At 60.9% G+C, this 20,280-nt stretch overlaps 1 protein-coding gene across 1 annotated transcript in view; it reads left to right on the top strand.

The window, feature by feature from the left end:
• The window catches only part of HELZ2 (helicase with zinc finger 2), a 28,136-nt gene that overhangs the window by 4,370 nt on the left and 3,486 nt on the right, over positions 1–20,280 (top strand). Inside the window, exons 2-19 of the mRNA XM_019495245.2 lie at positions 2,608–3,734; positions 4,140–4,323; positions 4,689–4,796; positions 5,052–5,569; positions 5,924–6,556; positions 6,852–7,635; positions 8,353–8,428; positions 9,189–12,696; positions 13,384–13,469; positions 13,915–14,046; positions 14,595–14,750; positions 15,157–15,301; positions 15,910–16,026; positions 16,372–16,567; positions 17,146–17,280; positions 17,962–18,180; positions 18,573–18,729; positions 19,513–19,680. Coding sequence (XP_019350790.1) covers positions 2,608–3,734; positions 4,140–4,323; positions 4,689–4,796; positions 5,052–5,569; positions 5,924–6,556; positions 6,852–7,635; positions 8,353–8,428; positions 9,189–12,696; positions 13,384–13,469; positions 13,915–14,046; positions 14,595–14,750; positions 15,157–15,301; positions 15,910–16,026; positions 16,372–16,567; positions 17,146–17,280; positions 17,962–18,180; positions 18,573–18,729; positions 19,513–19,680 — 8,449 coding nt within the window. The remainder of the gene's footprint in view (positions 1–2,607; positions 3,735–4,139; positions 4,324–4,688; positions 4,797–5,051; positions 5,570–5,923; positions 6,557–6,851; positions 7,636–8,352; positions 8,429–9,188; positions 12,697–13,383; positions 13,470–13,914; positions 14,047–14,594; positions 14,751–15,156; positions 15,302–15,909; positions 16,027–16,371; positions 16,568–17,145; positions 17,281–17,961; positions 18,181–18,572; positions 18,730–19,512; positions 19,681–20,280) is intronic.

The raw sequence follows: 20,280 nt of genomic DNA, 5'->3' as shown, positions 1-20,280 counted from the left end.
TTCCCAGGCGGCCTGGTCCTGTGACCCCATTTCCCCTTCATGTTGCTGCCCGGCAGAGGCGCGCGCTGCCTGTCCGCACGGTCTATGCACCCAACCTGTCTATGGTGCGTTATTCCTGACCTGCCAGCCACGTCTCCCGTGTCTGGAGGCAAGCGGGGTCAGGCCCGCGCTGCGCTCGGCGCTGTACAAACGTGGCACAAATGACAGTCCTGGCCCCAGAGAGGCCACGTGATCCCAGTCCCTCCCCCAGATTTCTCCTTGCTGACCGTTGGAGACACTTGGGTACACTCCCAGCTTTGTTATCAGCTCTGCCTTTTATTTTGCTGCTCTCAGAAAGGATTTGAGGAGCAGCCCGGCGTGTTGGCCTGGGCGAGAGAGCAGATTTCTGCAGATCCCGTGGAGTCGGGCCTGTTCCCCCGTGTCGCACTTCCAGCTGCTGGGGTAGAAAGCAGCATCGGAAGGGGCCTTCACCCGTCCTGGAGCTCAGGGGCTCCCCTGGCTCTGAAACCGCCTCGTGCGATGGCCGTCAGCAAGTCACGTTATCTCGGGGCAGTAGCTGGGGAGAAAGTGCGTAGCCGGCTGGATGGGGGCCTGTGCAGCATGTTGGCTCGTGGTCCGACACGCTGGCGATGCTGAATCCTGATGAGAGATGACGCTTGCTGTTGCTGCAGTGTCCCTAGGGCGGCCGGCAGCTGCTCCACGGGCGCCCGGGAGGATCCAGTCCCTGCCCAAATTGTTGCTGCGTGCCAAGACGAGAGCGTGGCCCAGATCCCCTCTTCCCCAGCACGCACCGTGCAGCTGAGTCCCGCGGCGTGCTGTGCCAGCGCTGTGCGAGCCTTGCCGAGACACCTCGGGCTTGGCCCCAGCACCCAGCGTGCTCAGCATCCACGAGAGGGTCCTCGCGCTATCCCCCGGGGTCCGGGCGATCGCAGCAGATACGTCAGATCCAGACAAACACGCCGGGCTTTGTGACTCAGCTTCTGGTCTGCAGTTTGGTCACGTGCCCGGGGCGTGTGTGGTGTTTTCTGCAAAAGTTTTGCAACAAACACACGGCGATGAGTCAGGGCTGACTTATTTCTAGACACAGGAAGTGGAGGGCTGGTGTCGGCAACCGAGTCTAAATGGAGCAGCACAAACCAGGCCGGGCGCCTCTTTCGGGGTGTCGAAGTTACTTGCCCAGGCAGGCTGCAGCAGCATTGCACTGAGCCGGGACTTCGCGTGGTCTTGGGAGCTACACGGCACTGGGGGAGATCAGGGCTTGGTGGGAAGATCCCGGAGGAACCCGCTCCTGGAAGGCACCTTGGCTGGGAGTCTTGATTGCACATGGTCATTAAAAATGCCCCGGCCCTGGGGGCGCAGTCGGGAGCGTGCCCGGGGCACCTTGCAGCACGGGTGGCTGTTCCCTCTGCAGCACCAGGGGAACGTGGCCTGTGTCTGAGCCCAGTCTGTTGCTGCTTGGCGCTGTCCTGGGTTCGAAAGCTGCCCTGCCACAGCCCCGGGGCAGGGAAGGTCCTTGTTTGCGGAGCAAGCGCTTTGTAGGGTGCGTGCCAGGCCGCCCTGTCGGAGGAGCTGCTGCTGCCCCTTGGGTGTCTCCTGCAGGGAGCCCAAGCTGGCTCTGCATGCAGGGATGAGTGATTCATTGCCGAGCGAGCCAGCTGCACACCTGGCCTCGTGACAGCCCTCCAACCCGGGAGGCAGCCCGCAGACTGCCCTGGGGCTGGGAGCAGTGCCCCGTCTTCAGCTTGACAATCCCCAGCCCCCTCCAGCTTCCTCCCGACACATGTGGTATGGTCGGTGGGTCTCCCGTACTCTGCTTACCCAGGGCACGGTCTGGAGTTTGCTTGCACCCGTGTCCGTGGGGCCTGAGTCACCCTCCTCCTTGCATCTGGACTTGGAGGCTTTGCAGCTGCCCGGGCAGGGTGTTTTTGGAGCTGCCTGTCTTCACCCCGGTGTCGGATCATAGCTGCGCTGGTTGATGCAGGCGCTTGCCGGCCCCAGAGGGAAGGGCTGGCGGGGGTGCAGACCGCTGGCTGCCGGTATAGCTGGGGTGCAGGGGTCCCCTTCTCCCTCTGAAAGCCACTGCCATCTGCCCCCGCACACCCAGTGCTGCCAGAGCTACTTGCATCCACTGGCTGCCAGCCCAGGCTCCTTCCCCATGCTCTGCCGGCCCCGCGGCTGCTCTGCCCCACCCCGGCATGGACCTGGGGCAAAGCCAAGCAAGAGAGAAGGGGAGGGAGCTGGTTGGGAAGAGCAAACAGGGGAAGGTGGCTGGACTCCAGGGGTGAGCGGCTGGGCTGAGCCCCGTGGCCTCGGGTCCTTGGAGCCCAGCTGGGACGTCGCAAAGGCCCTGCGTGGGTCTGCGTGGTGTGTTTCCCGGAGGACACTCCTCCGTGCTGCGGTGCGGGGCTCGCACCCACCAGGTCCCAGCGCTGTTCAAAGCATGACCCAATACCCTGGGCAGCTGCTGCCCTTGATTTTGCTGGGACTGAGCCGTGCTGGCCCTGCCATCCATGCTGCCGCGTGGGTTCGGGCTGTCCACACAGTCCACGCAGCATCGAGCCGTCCCCACAGAGTTCACCTGCTCCTTGCTTCTTTCTTCCCACGCAGGCATTTAAAATGTGGACCGCCGGCCCGAGACTACCTGCCTCCCTGGGACCCCATGGCTCCCTTCTGACCCTCTTGTCGCCACCGCATTTCGCGGGGCCCTGCGGGACGATGCCGGCCACCAACGGCTTCGTGGCCACGCCACTGGCGAACCTCCAGAAGCAGCTGGACCTGCGCCTGGTGTGCTCCAAGTGCAGCGTGCGGGACAACGAGACCACCTACCAGTGCCGGGAGGTGGAGCACAAGTGCATGCACGAGATCCTGCTGGCCCGGGACAAGAGCAAGAAGAGCAAAGCCTGGCGGAAGGTGGGGCGGCGGCCGGGCTTCCCCAACCCGGTGCGATACGAGGTTTGCCGCTACTATGTCGTGGGCGCAGGGTGTCAGCGGCACAAGAACCACTGCACCTTCGCCTGGAGCCGGGAGGAAGCGGCCGTGTGGAACTTCGAGAGGCAGCACCAGCTGGAGCGCCGCGTGCTGAAAGCCCTGGTGCTGTCGGCCCAGGCCACGGGCTGCCCTGACGGCCCCCTGAGCCTGGGAGCGCCCAGCACGGCCGGGGAGATCCTGAGCGAGTTCGGGGGTGAGTTTCAGGAGATCTGCTGGCTCTGTTTTTGCCAGAGCCCCCCACAGATCTCGCTGGAGGGACCGGCGCAGGTCTGCGAGGTCCACCGGACGTGGGAAGCCCTGCTGGTGCACGTAGTGGCCGACTCCAGCCTGAAAAAGCAGTACGTGCCCATCCGGCCCTGCCCCGAGCTCCTGCCGCGGCTGGACTATTGCAGGTTCGTCTCCCGCAACGCCCCCTGCAAGTACAGGCTGCAGTGGTGCCGCTACGCGCACAGCGAGGTGGAGATGGCCGTGTGGGAGGCGGAGCGGCGGCACAAGCTGGTGCGCGCGGACCTGCTGCTGCCTGCGGCTCCCAGCGGCAAGAGCAGCGAGTGCCTGTCCCAGCTCCGGTCCCAGCCCCAGCTCCAGTTCTACTGCCGGGTCTGTCTGGTGACCTTCAGCTCCCAGGAGAGCTTTGAGAACCACTGCTCCTCGGTGGAGCACGCCCAGATGCTCTCGGCCGATGCCCTGGTGCAGTGGACTTACCGCACCCCGCCCTACAAGCTGACAAAATTCACGCTCTGCAGCAGGTGAGGACCCGACGGGGCATGGCGTGTGGAGGGCTCGATGCTGGCTGGGGTTTGGAGGAGAGGGGGTTAACTTCTCCCTGGACGGGGGAGGGTGCCGGGGTGCCTGACCTCATGTGGGGTAAAACAAGGCAGATGCAGCGCGGGCTGGCAGCCTCCAGGGAGAAGGGCTCGTCTTGGTCTTAGAGACACGAAAGTCTCTGGGACGTGTATTGCCCAGAGGGTGCAGCCCCAGCCCTGGTGTAGACAGGCTGCAGGGAGGTCCTGCGCTCGCTAGGCAATACAGGTCCCGGCAGCTGCCACGGTAGCAGGTGGCTCCTCACCCGGGCACGGAGCAGAGGGGTGGGAGCGTGGCCGTGCCACCGGGTGCCCAAGTCACCTGGCAGCTGTGTTGCATGCACGGTGCAGAGCAGACATCTGCGAGCTGGGTGAGCACTGCACCCAGGCCCACTCGACGGCCGAGCTGGAGGAGTGGATCCAGAGGGCGAAGGTGGCCAAGAAGAACAAGAAGTCGGCCAAGGAGGACGGGCTGCTGGCCTACCAGGACCGGCTCATCGCTGAGTACCAGGAGAGCTGCAATGAGGTGTTCGTGGTAAGTGGGGAGCACGGGAGAGGCTCGGAGGCAGCTGCAGCACTGATGCATGCAAAGCCCGTGTGCTGGGCAGGCTGGCAGCGTGCAGGGAGCCCGTGGGGGCACGCAGAGGCGTGCGAGGGCAGGTGTTGGTGGATGCTGTCATGTCCGTGTCCCTCTGCCCTTGTGGGCGAGGGTGGGGCCGTGCGCCTGCAGCGGGGCAGGGTCGTGGTGTTAAATGCATCATCCCTTGCAGCACGGGCACTGCAAACATCACCACCCCAGGCTGCCAAGCCAGGGCCTGGAAGCGGCCTAGAGTAGAGTTGGGGGTAAATGCGTGACCGCGGGGTGCGACACCGGGGCTATTCTTGTGCCTCTCCCGCCAGCTGTCTGAGCAGGTGGACGGCGTCACGGTCACGTGCAAGCAGCCCCTGCGGCTGCAGTCCGAGAACAGGAAGGCGAAGTACAAGTGGAGCTTCAAAGTTCACTCCCAGGTGAGGCGGTGGGAAGGGAGTCAGGGGACAGGTCCGTCGTGGCGGAGCCCTAAATTGCAAGGGGGCTAAAACTCGAGCACTGCAGCTCTTGGGAGCTTTGAATAGCAGGAGAGGTCCTTGTGGGGCGTGGGAACAGCCCCGCGGATGGCGGCTCCCACCGGAGAGTCTGTCCCTGCTGTGGGGTGTGATGGAGGAGGCGGAGAGGGGCTCGTCCCCCGTCGTCTCTACAGGGCTCCCTTCCCTTCTCGTTGCCAGCTGCCCCTGCAGCACGTGGCTCTCCTGAAGAGAGATCCCGGAGCCACGTTCTTCCTGGCGGGGGACGGGCTGCCCCGGGGCCTCACCTACCTCCGGGGGGAGCGGTTCCCGGTGGTATCGCCATCCACGCGCGTGGTGGAGGTCTGCATGGAGTGCTGCACCTTCGGCGTCTACGACCAGTGGGTGGTCTTCGACTTCGGCACCCGCCCCGTCCTGGTCCGCAAAATCCAGGCCAAGATCGGCCGCAGAGAGACCCCGCGGCACATCCCGGCCCTGCCGGAGGCCAGCTGCATGGTGGACTTCGAGCGGTGGCACAGCGGGAACCGGGTGATAGTCCCCTGCATGCAGCGCACGGGCGACGACCTGGACTTGCTGGCCAAGTACAAGGCACCAGTGCTGTCCCTGGGGTTTCAGCCCGGAGGCACGGCGCCCGTGCCCGTCACCCGCCTCAACTACCGGGAGAGGATGCACGACTTCCTGTTCCGGGAGGAGGAAGCGGAGCAGACCCTGATCACCAAGTAAGTCCCCAGCGGCCGTGACCGGGCCGGGGGCATGAAGGGCCTGTTTTCTGCCCAGGCCTGCAGTGGTCTAACCTCTGTCCCCTGCTGACAACCCTCTTGCCAAAGCCTGGCCCATTTGCTGGGTGTCTTCGGCAGGTGACGAGCCCAGCTGATGTTCCCCCTCGCCTGCCACGGTGCTCCACGGTGCAGTTAAAAGCAGAGCCGGGTGGTGTTTAAGCCCCGCTCGTTGTGGTTTTGCCTGGCTGGTGCATGGGGCAGGGACTCGGGTCGAGGCGGGGAGGGTCCTAGAGCCGTGGGGCTGGAGGGGACCTGGGGGCTGCACCGTTGACCCTGCTGCTCTCTCCGCCCCAGGCTTAATTTGCAGGTCACCATCACCCCGAGCCCAATGCTGCAGACGCTGTCGGTGGGGATGCAGTTCGCTCTCCCGGGGGACCTGTACGCTGAAGTGCCCACCCCGTTCGCCCTGACGCCGGACACCGACGAGGGCTACCTGCTGAACCGGTCCGTGACCACCGCGTTCCTGGCGCCCGTCCCGCCCACAGACAACCGGGTGTTCGAGGTCAAGGTGGAGAAGAAGGTGACCATGGAGAAGAGCCTCTGGCTGAGTATCCCCCAGAGGTGCTGCCGGGAGCTGGGCTTGCAGGCCGGTGTCTCCCGCCTGGTGCAGATCCAGTTCCAGATCGACCAGCTGCAGTTTCGGTGCTGGCACCGCGCAGTGGACTGCCTGCTGGACGAGCGGCTGGTGCTGCCCGACGTCGCGGCCTGCTCCATCCCGCACTCCCCCAGACCCCACCTCCTTGGGAACGCGAAGCAGAAGCTGGCTGTCTCCTTCATCACTGGCCAAGCCACCGGCCCCCGCCTGGTCCCTCCTCTCCTCATCTATGGGCCTTTCGGCACTGGGAAGACCTTCACCTTGGCCATGGCCACCCTGGAAATCCTCCAGCAGCCCAACACGAGGGTGCTGATCTGCACCCACACCAACAGGTGACCTGCAGGCGCCAGGGGAGAGGCTGGGCTGGAGGGATGGCTCTGAGCTGGTTGCTCCAGGTGCACGAGGGGTGGGCCAAAGGGAAGGTGACGAGATGGCAACTGATCTTCTATGGAGCGTGTCCTCGTGCATGTGCACAGCAGGCTTTTTGCACGCGCGCGGTGCTGTTTGCCAGGTGTACGTGGGGGCCCGGAGCTCGGGGAGGCTTGTGCCGGTCTCCCTTGCCCCAAGAGCGGAGCTCTCCATCGCTCATGTCTAGACTCCAGCTCACGTGTCCTCTCTTGCTTCCAGCGCGGCCGACATCTACATCCGGGAGTACTTCCACGAATACGTCGTCAGTGGGCACCCCGGGGCGGTGCCGCTGCGCATCAAATACACGGACCGCCCCATTGGCACGACCGACCCCATCACTCAGAAGTACTGCTGCCTCACCAAGGACCAGAATGTCTTCCGGCACCCCACGCCGGAGGAGATAAACAGGCACCGCATAATCATCACCACCTCCATGCTGTCCCAGAACCTGCGGGTGCCTCCGGGCTATTTCACCCACATCCTGATTGACGAGGCTGCTCAGATGCTGGAGTGCGAAGCTCTGATTCCTCTTTCCTATGCCACCCTGGAGACCCGCATCGTCCTCGCCGGGGACCACATGCAGATCACCCCCAAGCTGTTCTGCCTGGGGGGCGAGCAGTCCGCCGATCACACCCTCCTCAACCGCCTCTTCCAGTATTACCAGAAGGAGAAGCATGAAGTGGCCAAAAAGAGCAGGATCATCTTCAACGAGAACTACCGCTCCACGGCAGGCATCATCGAGTTTGTCTCCCAGCACTTCTACGTCGGCAAGGGCAATGCCATCCAGGCCAGCGGCAACATCCCAGCTCACCCCGAGATCTACCCGCTCATGTTTTGCCACGTGTCCGGCTGCACGGAGCGGGATATGTCCATGACCTCCTGGTACAACACCTCGGAGATCATGCAGGTGACTGAGAAAGTGAAGGAGATGTACCAGAAGTGGCCGGACGAATGGGGACCCCGGGAACTGAAGAGCATCTGTGTGGTCTCCTATGGCATGCAGGTACGTGGGGCAGCCGTGGTCCGTCCCGAGCCAGCTGACGGCGTGTCGGTCCATTGCGCCAGCGTGGCGTGAGTCACTTTTTCTGTGAGGTGGCAAATGCTGGACTCGTCTGTAAATGCTCCTCTTTGGCATTTGGTGTAGCCCGGGACAGCTCGCCACGGGGATGTCCATGTTGTGCAGAGGCAGAGAGGGCACTGAGCAGAGGGCTGCCTTGCAGAGCTTCAGTAAAGGCTGTTCCTCGCTTGCTGCAAGCCAAGCGTGTCCTGTGAGCTGGATCCAGCTCACGGAGCAGTATCAACAACCCCACAGTACTGCCTGCTGCGTGCAGCACGTGCTGGTCCTGGTATACCAGCTCTGTCCTCCTCACCCAGTCAGGACAGCTGGATGCATTTGACACCCCTGTTTTAAGCCAGACTTGGCAAACGTGGACTCCCCGTCAGCCCAGCTGGGGATGGAGAGCTCGGCTCCTTTCCTTGACGTTATTGCCCTGGGCACCGGGTGCCCAGCCACTCGCGGGGTGACTTGCGGCCGGCTAGGGCAAGTTACACCTGGTTGTCCCCTTTGGTTAGCCCCCAAAGCAGCTGTTACCAGGAACCGCCAAACTCGGATCTCTCCTCTGCGTGCTTGGCCGTGTGCCCTGGAGACCGGGAAAGCGGGCTCGGGAGGTTTTGGAGCTGGCCCTGGCGTGTGACCCTCCGTGCTTTCCTTTCCCGTCAGGTCCAGGTCATACGGCAGGAACTGCGGAAGAAGCAGCTGGGAGCAGTGATGGTGGAAAACTATGAAAACCTACCAGGTCGGTACCTCGTGCAGCAGCTGCTGTTTGCTTCTGCCAGCGTGGGCTCTGCTGCCCGGCGGGCTCCTCTGGATCCGGGGGGCTCTGCCAGGCCCTGTCAGGGGCAGTCCTTTAGTGCAGCCTGTCCGTGGGTTTCCGGGGCGCTTCCGTACCCCAGTCTCGGCCCATTACCTTCGCTGGGTATTGGCTGTTCTGCAGAGGCACGAAGGCACGGCAGTGGGGGCAGATGGCCCAGAGCCTGGGTGTGCCGTGGGGGCAGCAGGGAGGCACATAATCGATAGGGTCCCCGAGACATCACGAGTGCGCTGCTGAATTGCATCCAGCTTCTTGATAAAAGGCACTGGATTGCAGCCAGCCGGGATCGGGCTGAGAGCCGCTGTCACCCAGCCGAAACGTCCTGCGAGGGCGGCTCAGCCGTGGCCGTACAGCGCAGAGGCTCAAGCAATGTTCAGGCCTTGTTTGCAGCCCCGTTCAGCCCAGTTGCAGCCTCTGGGTTTCCCCCAAAACCCCAGGGTTGTTTTTCCCATCTCCAGGGCTCTTCGCACACCTTGCTGTGTTATGGGGCTGAGCTCAAAGCTTGTCCAGGGGGTTTGCATGCACTGGTCCTGGGCTGGGGAAGGCCTGGCCCCTTTCCTACCTGCTTTTGTGTGGGTCCCAGATGCCCCCCTGGACTCCAGCTCAGGGCAGCTACCCCCCACGAGGTTCCCCTCTTGCCAGGGCAGCTGGAGGTGACCGCTCTGCCTCTTCTTTCCTCCCGCAGGGAGGGAGTTTCGGGTCATCATCATCAGCACGGTTCACACCAAGGAAAGCCTGCTGGGCTGCACCTCCCGCAACCTGGAGTTCTTCAACGAGGCGCGGGTGCTGAACACCATCATGACGAGGGCCCAGTCGCAGGTGGTGGCAGTGGGGGACGCCGTGGCCCTGTGCTCCTACGGCCAGTGCAGCAAGCTGTGGAAGCGCTTCATCCAGGAGTGCATCGAGAAGGGCAGCGTGAGCCCCGAGACCCTGACGCTGGCTCAGATCAAGCAGGCGGTGAGCGACAAGGAGAGCTGGGCCCGCCGCAGCGCCAGGCAGGTCGAGGAGGAGGAGGACAGCGACACGGACTCCTGGGCCTCCGAAGCTGACCTGAATGCCGATGATCCCGTCCTGCAGGAGCTGCTGGATGAGAGCAAGAACGCCCTGGTCACGGTGTCAGAGGAGGGGCTGCTGAACGTGCGGGCGGCAGCGCCAGCCGCGCCGATCGGCCGCGTGGAGTACATCAGCTATCCCGCCCGCACCATGCAGGAGTACCTGCACATGCATCCCAAGCTCTACAAGCGGTGCGAGCTGGTCAAAGAGGGCTTCGACAGGGCCGTGGCCTTCACCCTGGATGACTCTCCACCCCTGAGCATCCAGATCAAGGGCCGGGTGAACTGCGGCATGGCTTTCACCGGGGACGAAGTGCTGGTCTGGCTCCAGGACGAGGGTGCCACGGCCCGGCCCCACGGCAAAGTGGTGGGCGTGCTGAAGGAAGCGGAGAGGGAGCGCGTCTTCGTGTGCATGATGGACGAGTTTGACCCGCGCGTCATGATCCCCATCGACCAGAGCGTCACCAAGATTTTTGTGCCGGGGCTGAAGGGGAAGCCGAAAGTTGTCCCCATCCGCCGGCGGGTCAAGGACACCTACCAGGTGGTGAGCTGCGAGAAGATCAGCCCGGAGATGCGGCGGAGCCGGCTCTTCTGCGTCCAGGTGATCTCCTGGCGAGAAGGCTTCTATTATCCTCTCGGCATCATCACGGAGATCCTGCCCGCGGCGTTCGCGCTAGAGGAAGGCCTGAAGATCCTCAGCTTGGAGTACAACCTGCCCAAGCAGTACCCCAGCCCGGTGACCAAGGAGCTGGCCAAGTGCACCTCCCTCCCCTCGACCCTCAGCAAGGGGAAGGTGCGGGATTGCCGGGGCTACCTGACCTTCACGGTGGACCCCCAGGGTGCCAGAGACCTGGACGACGCCATCAGCATCCAAAACCTGGGTGACCACTACGAGATCGGGATCCACATTGCGGACGTGGCTGCCTTCGTCCACAAAGGCAGCGCGCTGGACACGGAGGCCAGGAAACGCGGTGCCACCTACTACACGCCGGGGAAGCAGCCGCTGGGCATGCTCCCGCCGCGGCTCAGCCAAGACCTCTGCAGCCTCCTCCCTCAGAAAGATCGCCGCGTGATCTCCCTGTTTGTGACCATCAAGAAGGTGGGCGACCAGGTGATGAAAGGGGTCTTCGCCGTGTCCACCATCCGCTCGGACCGGCAGCTGACGTACGAAGAGGCGGAAGGCATCATTAAGAGCCGGCACCACGGGGAGGCGACGGCTCTCTGCTTCGACACCGTGGAGGACTGCGTCGCCGTGGCGTACCGCTTCTCCAGGGTCCACCGCAAGTTCCGGCTGCAAGAAGATTGCTACTACGACCAGCTGGATGAGGAGAGCTCCCCGGGCCACCGGGGCTCCCACCAGATGATCCAGGAGTTCATGATCATGTTCAACAGCTTCGTGGCCGAGTTCCTCACCAGCAAAGCCGACACCAAGAGCGTCACTCCCCTCCGGTGCCAGATGGAGCCCAACCCACAGCAGATGGCTCACATAAGGAACAAGTACAGCCACATGATCCCCTTATCCATCCACCTCTCGCATCACCTGGGCAAGCTGCCGGCTGCCCCGGCCCCCGCCCAGGCGGTGGAGTTCAGCCTCCTGACCCCGCTGTGGCAGCACCTCCAGGCGGCCGCGCGGGCCCACGACTTCCACAAGATGCTGGACCTCATCGCGACCGACGACATCCACCCGCACATGGCGCCCGTGGTCCTGGAGTTCAGGAAGCTGCTGAGCCGCTCCTACTTCAGCCGGTCCAACTCGACGGCTCAGTCCAAGGCTGGGCACTACTCGCTGCACGTGGACTCGTACACCTGGGCGTCCTCCCCCATCCGCCGCTACCTGGACCTCGTGGTCCAGCGGCACCTCCACGCCGTGCTCTTCAAGGAGCCCGTGTCCTACTCCATGGAGGACATCGAGTTCCTGTGCCACGACTTCAGCCGCAAGAACTTGTGGGCGCAGGCCTACGAGAAGAGAGTGCGCTCGCTGCAAATGGCCACGCAGCTGCGAAGCCAGGTCCTGCAGAAGGTGGCCTTCGTGGTGAGCGTGGAGGCCACGAGCCGATACTTCCGAGCCCTGTTCCCGCTGAACAAGGAGAGCCTCCCCGACCTCCAGCTGCTCAACTACCGGGCCCTGCAGCTGGCGGAGCAGCCCACGTTTATCCCGCAGCGGGGCAGCATGCTGCTGAAGTGGAGGAGGAGGATGTACTCCGTCACAACTGGCAAGAACCACAGCTTGCAGCCTGGGCCCCTCCATGACCAGGACGTCACCCTCTTCAGCCCTCGGGCATGGCAGGATGTGCTGAGGGCTGTCCAAGAGGAGGATTTCGATAGCGTGATCGCCCTGCTTCAGAAGGGCCAGGGCCGGTACCAGCAGCAAGTGGGGAGAATCAGTCGGAGCGATTGCTCCCACTACGTGGAGCTGTGCGTGGAGCTGAGCACCGGCAATGCCCTGCGGCTGCAGCTCACCACGCACGTGCATCGGGGCTTCCTGGTGCCCTTCGTGCAGCTGTGGAGCGTGGCGCCCGGCTTCGACGTCTGCTTGGAGCACACGGAAAAGCCCATCGACTGCTTCTCCGCCTACGCCACGCAGGCCTCGAAGGACAGCTACACCAGCCCGGAGGACTACGCCCGCGTGTGGCAGCCGCTGAGCGCCATGGAGTCGGCCTCGTGCGCCGTGGCGGAGAACGACTCCATCATCCTGCACAACGTGAAGATCACCTGGGCGCAGAAGAGGACGCGCAAAGGGCAGCTGCAGGGCTCTTTCTGCCTGCCCCAGGACTTCCTGAACGAGTGCGGCATCGAGGTGGATTTCAGCAACTGCTACCTGTGCATCCGCCTGGGAGGGCTGCAGCTCGGCGGGCTTCCCCACCCCAAGGACGCTCTCAGCCACCGCCTCGAGGACCTCCACCTTTCCAGCGAGACGGCGGCCGACGGCAAGCTGGTCATCGACCCGGCCACCTACACCTGGGTCGCCCACGGCCTGACGGAAGACTCCAGCGCCGACACCAACGGGAAGTCGGACAGGAAGACTCAGGAGACCGTGAATTTCTACGTCCATTTTCTCGCCATGGAGGAGGTTTCTGCGGAGATCTCCCAGGACAGCGCCCGGTTCACTGTGGAGCTCATCCCAAAGATGCTCCCCGATAGGTGAGTGTGCATTTGGCCGTCTGCCTGTCCCTGTCTGTGGGGCAGCCCTGGGCTATTTCACCACCCTGGCTCGGAGGAATTGGGCTGGCCTCCCTTGAATTTCTGCAGCTAAATGCACTGATCCGCCAGAAACCCCAGATGTCCCGTCAGCCCTAGAAGCGCTGCCCCGCCGATTCTGCCTCCCGGGGCAACTGCGGTGGTTTGCTCGTAGCCCTGCTTTTAAATGCATGTACTTTTACATTTTTTAAACCTAGCTTCCTACAAGACTCTTTGACCCAACGACCTGAGCCCGCTTGAGTGTGTCGCTGGTCCGCTGTAAACCCCCGCCGTGCTTGGTGCACGTCTGCTTTGCATTGTCCGTCTCCAAAGGCCTTCCCAGAAAGCCGACCTGGCCCCTGAGCTCCCAGCTCGAGCGACAGCGAACGTCTTAGCTTTGCACCGAGGCAGAGTGCTGTTACATGTGTCGCTAGGGCCAGCGGGAACGGGCATCGGCGATTCCTTTATCACCCCTGGTTTCTCACGGCATGAAAGCTTGTGCTCTCTACATGCATCTGAGTTAGGCAGTGTATTATAAAGGGGCATATCTGCCCTGACTCCTTTTACATCCATCTCTGCAATGATGCCTCTGCGTGATGGCCGCTTTGGAAGTGGCATCCCATCCCCTAACTCCCTTGTCCTCTCTCGCAGCCGGAAGGAGGCGGCGATCGAGAAGCTGAAGCATTCACCTGCTCTTGCCAAGAGCATAGCGCTGGGACAGGAGACTCCGGAGAAAGGTAGGCGCAGACCTCCGCAGTTTGTAGCAGCCAAAGAGAACGGAAATCCTTTCTCGCGCCGTCGCTGGCAGCAGGAGCGGTAGCAGCAGCTCGCCGCTAGCACTTCTTCGTTTGGGGGCTTCAAAGAGCTTTTTTTGAAAAATACCCATTTTACAGGTGGGGAAAAGGAGGCACAGAGATAGAGGTAGACACAACCCTGGCTCTGGGCGAAGCACTAGGGTGTTGTGAATGGGAACAGTCACTGGGTCACGCCTGAGAGCTGGGCTAGCTCCCTTTATACTTTGGCTCCTTCCTTGCACAAAGGTCCACGGGTGGCCAAAGTTGTCGGTGCGAGGCAAGGACGTAGTGTGGGGGTTCCCGCCCCGTCTGAGCCGGCCCAGTGCGGCAGGGTGGGACGGATGCCCAGAGTCTCTGTGTGAAGTCATTTTTGTTTCTAACATCCCAGTGATCAAATCCAAGCTCCTGGTGCAGAAGGCCTTTGATCTCCCGGGGAGCAGCAGGAAGCTCAACCAGAGTCAGAACGCGGCCGTCCAGGAAGCGCTGAGGAAATCCTTCACGCTCATTCAGGGACCGCCAGGTGAGACCGCCGGGGGCCGTGGAGGTGCGTGCTCTGTGACGAAGGCAGCCCGAGACCTGGCCCCCGGCCTCGACTCTGCACGTCCCCTTGTCCAGAAGGGGTTGTGCAGATTTCTCGAGGGGAAAAGCTCCTCGTGGGGTGGAAGCAGCAGCTGCTTTGGTCCTGGGATCTCACAGACCAGTGTTTCTCAGCCTGTTTAGACTCGAGGCTGCCCTCAGGCACCATCAGCTTGATTTTCGCTGGTTTTTTTAATTGCAAAAAAATAACATTGCGTTGCAAAGAAACCCGAGAGCCTGCAGGAGGTCAGCCCGTGTTTTTAAACCATGAATTCCTGTTTGAAATCTCCTGGGTTGATCTTGGGAAGCATGTCTGCACAACTAGCAGGGCTGGTGCTGCGTGAAAGGGTCTCGAGGCACCCCGGGAGGTGGTGACACCCAGGTTGAGGATCACTCTTGTAGACGGTGACTTGAGGGGCTTTTACTGGCTCAGCCGGACACAGCGTCTGGATGCATCTCGGCATTCGCCACAGCCCTTCTTGTTTCCCGCAGGCACGGGGAAAACCGTTGTCGGGACCCACATAGTGTACTGGTTCCACAAGCTGAACCAGGAGACGCCGGAGGAGACCTCTCTGAAGGACGCGGAGAAGATGAAGAAATGCATCTTGTACTGCGGCCCATCCAACAAGTCTGTTGACGTCGTTGCTGGTAACTAATTGTACTAACTGCTCGGGGTGACGGGGAGATGGGGGGAGAGGATGTCGCTCTAAAAGAGCAGGATGAGCTGACGCAAAAGCAAGGCACGGATGGGCAAGGCGGGGGTGGAGAGGGCAAGGCATGGTGCATCGTAGCGCCCGGGGACTCCGGTGCTGCTTGCAGTTGGGTTTGGGTTGCTTGTTCCTAAGTGGAGGCTACCGAGGGCTTCTCACGGACCTGCTTCCGAAGGAGCCTAAAGGGCGATCCTTTTTCGGCACGCAAGCTTCTGCCACGTGCAATGAGAGGCCGAGGCAAAAAGAGCGCGGGCGTCTCCTGGGCTGGTGAGCAGACAGCAAGGTTCCCCTGAAGTGCCCGGGTCGGGGGTCCTCTCAGTGGCAATGTGCTGCTCCCCCCCCAGAGATGCTGCTGAAGATGAGACCAGACCTGAAGCCATTAAGGGTTTACGGGGACACCGTCGAGTCGATGGACTACCCCTACCCGGGGAGCACCCGGTACTTCTCCCGGAAGGCCCTTCGCGACACAAAGTCCAAGCCTGAGCTCAGGTAGGAGGATGCAGCCTCACGCTTTATAACATGGCTCCTCCGTGGCAGCTGCAGCCGTGCTCTTTGCAGAGGTGTTGCTGTGCCTTCGGGGTCGCTCCAGGTAGCCGGTGAGGGGAGGCAGGGGACGGAGGGTGTTGGTATTGAGGCCGGGACTGCTGGTGCATGGCTCAGCGCGTAATGCCTGCTGCCAGCTGTGGCACCGTCCGAGCGCCTTTGCAAGGGAGCATTGTGACCATCAAACCAAGTTTCCAGTGGCGGCTCCTGATTTTTCAGTCACCCCCAGAGAGGGGAAAAGGTGGATGGCTGCATTTTGGCAGAGCCGTGCGAAGAAGGGCTTAGTGCACATCAGACATGCCCAGTTTCCTTTCTGGGTAACTTCGGAGTCGGCGATGATTGAGTTCTCGGGCAGATCTCGACGCGGGTCCCAATAGCGTATTATACTGCAGATAGAAATGCCTTGAGATCTTGGTCTGGCTGGGCAGAAATAAAAGCCAGGGCACCGTTCCTCTTGCTAGCATGGGCGCTGCGGCAGAAGCAGGCCCAGCCCCTTGCTGCAGGGAGAAGCACGTGTTTTGTGTTTTCTACGGGAAAATCCCTTTCTCCTCCAGAGACATAACCGTGCATCACCGCATCCGGGAGCCGACGAATCCTCACGCCCCGAAAATCCACGAGTTCGACGCGAGATTCAGGAAAGGGGAGCAGGTCGTGGAGGAGGAGCTCAAGAGGTGAGTAAAGAGCCAGCCAGAGGTGCGGCCGTTCCTCGGTGGGATTGCAGCGCGCGTGGGGATCAGCGAGAGCACACCACGCAGCAGCCCAGGGAGGGTTTGGGCTGCGGGTCGCGGGCCTGGATGCTGAAACCGGGCATCTCTCGGGAAGTCACTGGGGCTGCTCCTGCTTCCAGGCCCAGGGCTGTCTCCAGCTCTGCGAGATGGATGTCTTTTCCCGAGAGGGCTGTAGAGAAGTAGCCCTTTGGGGAAGCGCGGCCAGTTCCCAGAGCAAGGACTGGTCAGGGGGTAAAGTCTCCGCAGTGGCACTGGGCAGAGGTTGACCTCCTCCACCCCCGCCGGCAGATACAAGAGCTTGCTGTTATTAGCACGCGTGTACGAGTTCAAGCGCCACGACGTCATCCTGTGCACATGTTCAGCCGCCTCCGCCCCCAGCCTGGTGGAGTTCCTGAATGTCAAGCAGATCCTCATTGACGAGTGCGCCATGTCTACGGAGCCGGAGACCCTCATCCCTCTGGTCAGCCACAAGAGAGCTGACAAGGTGAGACCCTCCTAGAGGTCCCGGGGCTCCTCTGGGCTAGCTGCCCCTGGGCGGAGGCTGTCTTGTGGCATCTCCTCCTTGCGATCTGCCCCCATGGGCTGTTTCTGTTGCATTGCCGGCCGTTCTCGTTAAGCATCAAGCAGTTGTTTCCACCGTGAAACTCAGCCTCACGCCAGCTGCAGCGTGCAATACAGGCACCGAGCGCAGAGGTCCATACGTGCATTTGCACTCAGAGGCATGACCGGCACCCTCCCTAGGTACATCGCTTGGGCACAGCCACATGTTGTGTTGTGCGCCTGATGGCCAGGGCACGTGTTGGCTCTCTGGTGACTTGGCCTGCCTGCACCCTCCCAGCTTCCTGGCGTGCAAATGCTTAAACCCACATCGAAGTCTCAAACGATGTCTGGAGTGCAACACAAGTGGACACACTGGAGGCTTTCTTGGTCTCCCCAGAGGGAGGCATGTGTTCCCGCATAGCTGGGTGTAAAATATCTCTGCGCTGACACGGGTTCACTGCAAGGGGTGGGGTTGTGAGAGGCAGAGGGCCGGTGCCTACCTGTCCACCCCTTGCGTTTCAGGTGGTGTTGCTCGGGGACCACAAGCAGCTGCGGCCCGTGGTCAACAACGACTTCTGCAAGACTCTCGGCATGGAGACCTCCCTCTTTGAACGCTACCAGAGCCAGGCCTTGATGCTGGATACGCAGTACCGCATGGTAGGAGCTCTGAACATGGTTTTTAGCCACTTCCCTCCTTTGCTGATTGCCATCACTTGTGTCACGGGGCGTGGACTGTGTCTGTCCACACCCTTTGCTGCACAGTGTCTAGCACCACAGGCTCTGGGAACTGCCTGGGGGCTCTGGATGCGGCTCCAGTACAAATAACAACTTCCTTCAGTGCATTTGATTTTGAACGAGTAACTGCTGGTGCTAGTCAACATCATCCTGGCTGAGAAGGCAATTCCCATGTCCTCCGCTATGGGAGCGGGCAGTGATGTTTGTTGAGCTTTCCGAAAAGCTCTTCTATAATGCATTGAACATGTTGGAAGTTGCAGTCATTTGCCAACTTTTTGCCTGTTTGGCATGCACAGCTGATTGCCTCTAAAACACGGGGTCTTGTAACTCAAGGTGTTGGGTCCCTGATATACTACCTTTTTTTTTTTCGCGTGTGCAATGCATGCTGCTAGTTCGGACCTGGGTTATTTGGCAGGAGATGTTAAATTGCTCGTCCTTCCCACGAGGGCGGTATGTTGGAGGCTGTTACCTGTGGCAGGGGGCTGCTGACGGGAGAGCAGTGCCCTCAGTGGGTGTTTACAGCCTTCCCGAAGAGGTGCTGCAAACCCTGACCCCAGCTTCTCCTTGGTTACTCACCCCCGCTCCTCCCTTTTGCTCCGGCAGCACGCAGACATCTGCAAGTTCCCATCCCAGGAGTTTTACAAGGGCAAGCTGAAGACGTGCCCTACCCTTCACCGTCAGCCCAGCGTCCTCTTCCACAAAAGCAAGGTCTGCTGTCCGGTCATCTTTGGTCACATCGAGGGGAAAGAGCAGAGTCTGGTGGTCTCCACTGAGGAGGGAAACGAGAACTCCCGAGCAAACCTGGAGGAGGTGGAACAGGCGGTGAGTGGGGACCTTCTGGGGCAGGTGGGAATAAGGGCCGTGTAGTTTGGCCTCTGACATTGTGTTGCTGCAGTCGCCATCAACCTCCACTTCATTACCTTCGGCCTGAGAGTCTCTTTCTACCGTGCTCTGCTTTTCTGAAAGCAGACAAGCCCTGGCCCTGGCTACTGCATGCTAGAGACAGATTCAAGCAGACCAGCTATTCATGAATTGCCCGAATGCCGATGTGGGCACTGTGGGACTCAGGCACAGGTTTCTGTGCGTGGAGTTTCTGCCCCATGGAAACTTCGGTACATGGAGAAAGAGCTGTGTGTACCGCAAGGGGCGCAGGCCGGTGTGGGGATTGTTTTCTCCCAATAAACCGGAGCTTATTTCATGCTACGTCTCTTCAGGTGAGGATAGCAAAGCAGCTGACCCTGGATGGCTCCATCAAACCACAGAGCATTGCCATCCTGAGCCCGTACAATGCCCAGGTGTCTGAGATCAACAAGCGCCTTGCTAGAGAGGGGATCCGTGACATGACCGTGTGTAGCATCATGAAAAGCCAAGGTAAGGGATCCAGGGAATGGATGCTCTCTCCTCCCCCTCAGCTGGGGAAGAGGGATTGTCCTTCCCCCCATCACGCAGAATAACCAAGTGCCTTGTGTCCGCCAAGAGAAATCCCTCTGGGCGAATCCTGCTCCAAATCAGCATCGAGCCCTTTTATATTTGCCTTTCACAAATCATGTTGTGTCCCAAAAAACCAGCTGCCTAGCGGGAGGGAGACTGCTGAGCATGAATGGCTCTTGGGTGGGTGTGGGCGAACGCTTGCTAGAGCGACTCTTTTAAAGACCTGTCACCTGGAAGTAATGCAGTAGCTCGCATAAACGGCTCTAAATGCTGTACTAACAGCGAGAAGCTGCAGACTCCTGGACGTTTGCTGTAGAGCCGTGATTCTCAGCTGGGGTGCCCTGACACCCTGGAGGGCTGTGCAAACCCGTTGAGGGTGCTGCGGGGTGCCCCATGACAGGAGCGCTGGCAGGTGTGCAAACACCTCCGTGTGATGCACAAGAAAAACCCAGAGATTTCACCTGGGAATCCAGATCACCCTTCTGACCTCCAGCGATCTGTGCTCTTTGCACCAGAGGAATCGCTCTGGTATTTTTCTAACACATGAAATTAGGCTTTAAAATGGGTGCAGCTAAATTGAGAAAAGTTGTGGAAAGATGCCTCGAGTCGAAGAAGGCCGAGAACCACCGTGGTAGAGGCACAGATCCTGCTGGAGCCTGGAAAGGTGATCTGACCAGTTCTGGCTAAACACCTTCCAGTTGCACATCAGGTTTTCCTCCGCAGGGAGTGAATGGAGGTATGTGATCCTGTCCACCGTACGCTCCCGACCCCGGTCAGAAATCGACTGGAAGTCCACAAAGAGCTGGCAGAAGAAGTTCCTGGGATTTGTTACGGACCCCAACCAGATCAACGTAGGCCTCACGCGGGCTCAGGAAGGACTCTGCATTATAGGTGAGTAGTAGATGGGAACGGAGAGCACAACCTTTAGGATGTCTGCGACCGAAGAACAGAGCGGGCTGTTCAGGCCCCTGTAATGCAGCTCCCCCTCAGTGCACCGCAGAGATCACGTGTGCCAAATTCAGCCTTGCTTAATTTCTGTCCCCCCGTCAGGCTGCGGTCTCGTTCGTTCGTTCGTTCGTTCGTTCGTTCGTTCGTTCGTTCGTTCGTTCGTTCGTTCGTTCGTTCGTTCGTTCGTTCGTTCGTTCGTTCGTTCGTTCGTTCGTTCGTTCGTTCGTTCCCGGATGAGATTCTGACCTGTTTGCACTTTGCGGGTGGCCGAAGCAGACAGTGACACTCGTGCGATTTTAATGGCTAGCAGTTGTGACTGAGTTATTAAAAAAAAGCTGTGATTTCACGGAGTTTACCGGGGCCCTTCGGGGCTGAAGGAAATGTCCCTCCGGGTCCTGAAGCCCAGTCTTGCTGGTCTCCCTGGGGGCCAAGATGCGACAGGCACGGTTCTCACAATTGTTCGTCTCTCTGGGGGTCATTTAATCAGAAAACGAGGGTGGGAAGGGCGCTCAGGAGGTCACATCTAGTGCAACCCCCTGCTTC

Source organism: Alligator mississippiensis, chromosome 9 (genome assembly GCF_030867095.1).
Source record: "Alligator mississippiensis isolate rAllMis1 chromosome 9, rAllMis1, whole genome shotgun sequence".
Classification (NCBI taxonomy): Eukaryota; Metazoa; Chordata; order Crocodylia; family Alligatoridae; genus Alligator; species Alligator mississippiensis.
Note: the sequence above shows the minus strand (reverse complement) of the source record. Positions and strands in the feature narration are given on the sequence as shown.